The 6,000-nt window shown below is 38.7% G+C and overlaps 1 protein-coding gene across 9 annotated transcripts in view; it reads left to right on the plus strand.

The window, feature by feature from the left end:
• Window positions 1–6,000, plus strand: part of LOC111866814 (transcriptional repressor CTCF) — a 32,877-nt gene that overhangs the window by 8,003 nt on the left and 18,874 nt on the right. For all 9 annotated transcript variants that reach the window (XM_023856118.2, XM_023856111.2, XM_023856140.2 and 6 more), the window contains 4 exons: window positions 1,029–1,147; window positions 3,201–3,413; window positions 4,223–4,335; window positions 5,434–5,603. In XM_023856118.2, coding sequence (XP_023711886.1) covers window positions 1,029–1,147; window positions 3,201–3,413; window positions 4,223–4,335; window positions 5,434–5,603 — 615 coding nt within the window. The remainder of the gene's footprint in view (window positions 1–1,028; window positions 1,148–3,200; window positions 3,414–4,222; window positions 4,336–5,433; window positions 5,604–6,000) is intronic.

Here is a 6,000-nt window from a genome sequence, read left to right on the forward strand (position 1 = left end):
ATGACAAGTATGGCCATCTGGTTTGTAACATTAAGGAATATATCACTTCCATCTTCAGGGTTGAAAAGTAAGCCAAGAAAGAAACCAGCAGAAGGTGAGCATGCTGTCTGCTTTTGCTGGTTTCTTACTTGGATGTCTCTTTCACCCTGAAGATGTTGATGTGTTCTTCTGAAACGCTGGGCTCTCTCACTGAATTACACAACTGGATCCACTCGGCATGGTGGCTACTGATTGGCCTATCGTAGCCTGTCCTTGGTGATTATGATGATGCAAAATTTGGTGGACTGAAGATTGGCAGGGGAATCCAAACTACTCAGAGAAAACCTGCCCCAGTGCCAGTTTGTCCACCACAAATCCCACTTGATCAGACCCAGGATCAAATCCAGGCTGCCGTTGTGGGAAGCCAGCGACTTAACTGCTTGAGCTATGGCACAACCATTTCAGATATCCATACTCTTCACCTCTGGCATAGATCCTTTCACCAAGCTAAAGTTCATTTGTCATTATCGTGTCATTCGTTTTATAATTTATAACTTTAATGTAGGATAACTACGAAATCTGGAAATTTGATTTATAACATTTTTTATGTTGGAATGGATGCCACCAGTTTATTTTCACTTGTACACCTCAAAAAACAACAAAAGGAGAAGCAGCTCAACAACAAACACAGATTCTTAACCAGCTGTGTAAAGAAGAAAAAACACTGCCTGGGCCCCCAAGGGCGACAGTCTACCCACTCTCCCTTTGATAGAAGGGCCACGAAGACACAAACCTTAGCAGTTTAAAATTCTGTATATTAAAAATTTTAGCAGTATTTTAACTCACCACATTTTAGCTTAATCTAAAATCTTTTTACATATAAAACTTTGGACAACTTTGAACTTGATGTACTATGATTTATGTAGTAGTAGTTTCTTCGAGTATTGTTATTTGCCTTCTGAAGATGGTCATTAATTGACCGAAACATGTAAAAGCAATCACTGAACGGTACAATCAGATCATTCTATAGTATTCACTTTTATCTTTAGGGGTCGCGAATGCCTCATCTGAAGTGTCCGATGGAAGTTCTGAAGCAACTTACGTTGCAATGCAGCCTCAGGAAGGTCATGTCGAAGAGACAATAACATCTATGGATGCTTCTGATGATGTAAGTAAATGTACATATTGTGTTATATGAGGTACTGTTTTAGTGGATTCCATTATATTATTAATTTATATTATTTCCTTGACTTAGTTTGAAGCTAGGCCGCTTTAAGTATGAGATGTGGGCCAGTAGGTTATTTCATTCATTATAACAATATCTGAAGCCTGGCACATAAAGAGATATTGACCCTCCATATATACAAGGCTTTTTCAACCAAGCAATTTAGCTCAAGCAGAAGATGCTCGGTTTGAATTTTGACCAGAATGCCAGTTATTCTGAGTGAGGTATTTTGTGCTGTTCCTCAGTCCATCCAGGCAAATTCTGGGATAGTAGCTTATATTAAGCCACAGCTGCTTTCTTCCAAATCCTTTCCAATTCATTATTTGCTGTCTTTAAATCATTTGACCCATATTATCTGAGTTACTGACAGTGTCATTAAATAAACAAAGAGGACAGTTTCAGTATAATTCTTCCTGAGGAGGATGACAAAAAAAGAGATTCAGTAGAAATTCACTCTTTGGGCATATTGCATCATCGGACCCTGTGAACTGGTCCGTCTGATCACTGTAAAGATAATGCTATGACAGATGTCGGACCCTCCTTTCTACCTCTCAGATCTCTCTCTGCGGAGTTGGTTCTTAGCAGCAGACTATATAATTACATGAGAGTGTCATGCACTTCTCAGTTATTCAGTTGAGTGTATGTCTTGTGCTTGCTATGCCCTTGTGAGATTGGGCCCTTGGACATGTTTCTTGTCAGTTTCCCATATACACTAGTCCCCCATTAATTCAGGGTGAATGGGAAATGGATTTCCTCAGATAATCAGGAAAATGAATATGTAACTAACTTGCGAATTAGGATTTGTAAAGCAACAGATACATTTGTAAGTGTATTTTACTCGACCACTATCAGTAGAAAACAATTTCACACAAAGTTTATCTTTTATCATGGACACACCATTCAGTTTTCTAAACAAAGCCGTGGTAAAATCATACAGATTTTGTCGGGCCCAGCACTCAAAAATGATTACAGAAGTTGCATTTTTCTTCAGTACCCTTTTGATTTTGAGGTTTAACCTTTACTGGCTGCCCACCACATTTTTGTGATGGCACATTCATGTTCCAGCTGGCCAAACATTACCTTTTCAGTGCGTATACCATTACTCCTTAATTACAGTGTGGCTACCATCTGTGTAGTACCAGGAGATTTATTTCTAGATGATGAACAAAGTAACTTTTATTTTTTCATAATGGCTTTTGCTTCAGCTGTGAAATTTCAGTCCTCCCTCCCAGAGAGTAAATTTGTTTGAAGTGTAACATCATGTAGATGCCACCAAGGATTTACTTGATTTTGCATGTCAGTGGTGAGTTTTGCATATTGCAGAAGCATAGTGTAACAAGCATATTAAATAATCAGCATAAATTATACGTTATGGAATGAAAATGATATTCATAGTTTTGATCTTCTTGAATTAATTGTAAATGTAGCAAAGAAACTTCATTTATTTCTGTTAAATTTAAATTTTCATCAGATTTGATTATCAGTTGTCATTTGTACTTAGAGCTGCTTTTGAAGTGAAAATTAACAAGTAAAACTAAATTATTTTAACATTTGTTTCATTATTTGCCAGCATTGTAACTTATTAGTTAGGGCCGCGCCATAGCTCAAGCGGTTAGTCGCTGGCTTCCCACCACGGCGGCCCGGGTTCGATCCTGGGTGTGGTCAAATGGGATTTGTGGTGGACAAAGTGGCGCTGGGGCAGGTTTTCTCCGAGTACTTCAGTTTCCCTTGCTAATCTTCATTCTACCTAATTCTCCATCATCGTAATTACCTGGGGCAAGTACAATAGGCCAATCAGTGGTCGCTGTGCTGAGTGGACCCAGCTGGTCTCCACCACCCACTAAGCGAATTAATGAATTAACTTATTAGTTATGTATTAGTTGTAATGCATGACACATTTGTTATACACTTCCTGAAATTTTCATTGTTTTTTTTTTTCTAACACAAGCATTGCTTACCAAATGTTTTACTGTATGGCACTTTGCCTTATTTTCAGGGCAATACAACTGGTGGTGAATCTACAGGTCAGATGATATTAAATGCTGGTGATGCTTATCAGACCGTTACCATTGTTCCATCTGACACAAACCCAGGGGAAGTGAGCTATGTTCTCATTGTTCAGCAACCAGATGATAAGGATGATAAGGGTGATGATCAGGACCTCACAGTGTATGATTTTGATGAAGGTGAAGAAGGTGGTATTGCTTTGGTGAGTACCGCTACCTTAGTCTGCAGTACGGTAGGTCTTTAATATGAAGCGGGCTTCAGGAGAGAGCTTCAGCACTTGTGTTATAAATAAAAACTGACATTTATCTAAGCTCATTGTGGTTTCCATATATCTTTGATCATGGGAGTAGTGCTCATTAAATTTTGTTGTTTGAATAAAATAATCGCAGGGTTAGAGAAACCAGAAATATAGAGCCTGTTCATAGTCATCTGTGGACTTCACCCTCTGCACCTATATGCTACAGCAAGGAATGTTGGTTTTACTGTAACCAAAATATTTTATAGAAATTTGTATGACATGAAAGTTACTTGGTCATATTGGGGGCATGATTATGTGCAAGATATAATGAGGGCCTACAGTATTTGCAGTTCACAAATAACTGTGAGGACAGTTTCTCACTTACTTACATGTGAAAATAATTAAATGTTTTGACAGGTGATAATAAAACTGAATATAACACTGTTAAAAGTCACTTATTCTTTGGTACTTTCAAATACTGCACCTCGATAATACTAACGTGAGGAAGGGCAGATGCAGATGACGATGTTTGTGTAAAATTAAGCTGATAATTAAATAATTTGTGGCAAGATTATTCCTAGTATGATGTAAATTTATTCTCAAAAATTTATAGAATATATCCACAAGAGAATAACTGAAAATAAACATTGGTAAAAATATTACAACATGTTAAAATATGTTTCATGTTGCATGACTTGGCAAGACTGGTCCTACACAAATGGATGAGTGTCTCTACAGTTGAATGTGAAATATTTTGAATTCTGTTGTTTCAGGAATCAGGAGATGAAGATGATAAGACCAAAATAATCAAGATTTTACCCAAGAAGTCTCAAACTGTAACTCAGGCCCACATGTGTAATTATTGTAATTACACTAGCCCAAAAAGGTAAAATTCGGAACCCGGAACTCAGCTCTTGAAACAGGCTTCCTGTTTGAATCCTTTGTGTATTCACTTATAGAGCCAGGATAGCACAATCGATATAGCGACAGGCTACAGGCTGGATGACCGAGGGGTTGAAATTTGAGTCTCTGTGGGGGCAAGAATTTTCTCTTCTCCAATTCGTCCACACTGGCTCTGATGTCCACCCAACCTCTTATCCAATGAGTACCGGGGGCTCTTTCTCCGGGGTTAAAGTGGCAAAGGCGTGAAGCTGACCACTCACCTCCAACTAGTGTCGAGGTCAAGAAAATGTGGATATATACATCCACTCCCCCATACACCTTCATGGCGTAGTGCTTAATTAGTTAAGCACAAGGGCAACTTTACCTTATATTCACTTATACCCATATGTTCAACATGAATATGGTTGAAGATCACTGAAGCAACATGTAGTGTTATTGTGCTACATTTAGACATTTTTGCGCCTACTGTGAAAGTAGCATATTGTGACATATGAACCCAGTGCTAGGTAGCGACTCGGTAAACACATTCCCAAGGCAACTGATACGCAGGCAGCAATTGGATAACATAGGTTGCTATGCAGTGGTGCTATAAATACGATAGAAGAAATGGTGTTTTCTATGGGTCCGCCTCCAGACTATATAAGTAGGGCAGGAGAATTGAAGGGCTACAACAGAGTAGAGCAGTTCAGTTCAGTTCAGTTGGAAGTCAGAATAGTCCCAGTGGAGTGTCCAGTCGGAAGAAGATGACAGTGTGTCAGATAGTGATTTGTGAACTGTTGTAACCAGTTGTATAAAAATCCTGTAAATTTGATCATCAAATTCAAAACCCATCTTATTAGTCACACAAACACTGGATATGTGACAGTATATATCAGAATAAGACCAAAACATATTTCTTGGGGTTGTGGTGATATAATGGGGTTTTATTTCTTCTCAGAATAAATTTCCCATTCAGATTTGTAAATTAGAAAATTAAAATCTAAAGGATCACATCAAAGCCTATTCAGCGTCCATGCCTTCATCCCAATTCACAGAGCTGTGAGCAGTATTAGGTCCTAATAAGCAATGTATATTGTTTCAGGTACCTGCTGTCACGTCACATGAAATCTCATTCTGAAGAGCGACCACACAAGTGTAGTGTGTGTGAACGAGGTTTCAAGACTCTGGCTTCCTTACAGAACCATGTCAACACTCATACGGGAACTAAACCTCACCGATGTAAATTCTGTGACAGTGCTTTCACCACTTCAGGTGAGTTAGTGGATTCATGCATGCATCATTTTCAGTTTATATATATATATATATATATATATTCATTCATTCATGAGTAATCTGTCAGATGACAGGTCCACAGTCTCTTCCAAAACAATTCCTCCACTTGATGGGGTCTAGAGCTTTCTCCTTCAAATGACAGTATCCTCTTCTGTCCCCAAGGTCATCCAGCATCTTCTTGCATCTTCTTCCTTGTCTTCTGGTCACTTCTATCCACCCCTCTATATATATATATATACACAGGGTGTCCCAGGAGGAATGGACCAAACTTCGGGAGGGTGTTCCTTATGTTAAAGTATGCCGATATAACCCAAAACACCTATGTCCAAAGTTGAACGGTTACGGAGATAATGGCCCGAGAAAATTGTGGTCTTCT

This window comes from Cryptotermes secundus, unplaced genomic scaffold (genome assembly GCF_002891405.2).
Source record: "Cryptotermes secundus unplaced genomic scaffold, Csec_1.0 scaffold42, whole genome shotgun sequence".
NCBI classification, from domain to species: domain Eukaryota; kingdom Metazoa; phylum Arthropoda; class Insecta; order Blattodea; family Kalotermitidae; genus Cryptotermes; species Cryptotermes secundus.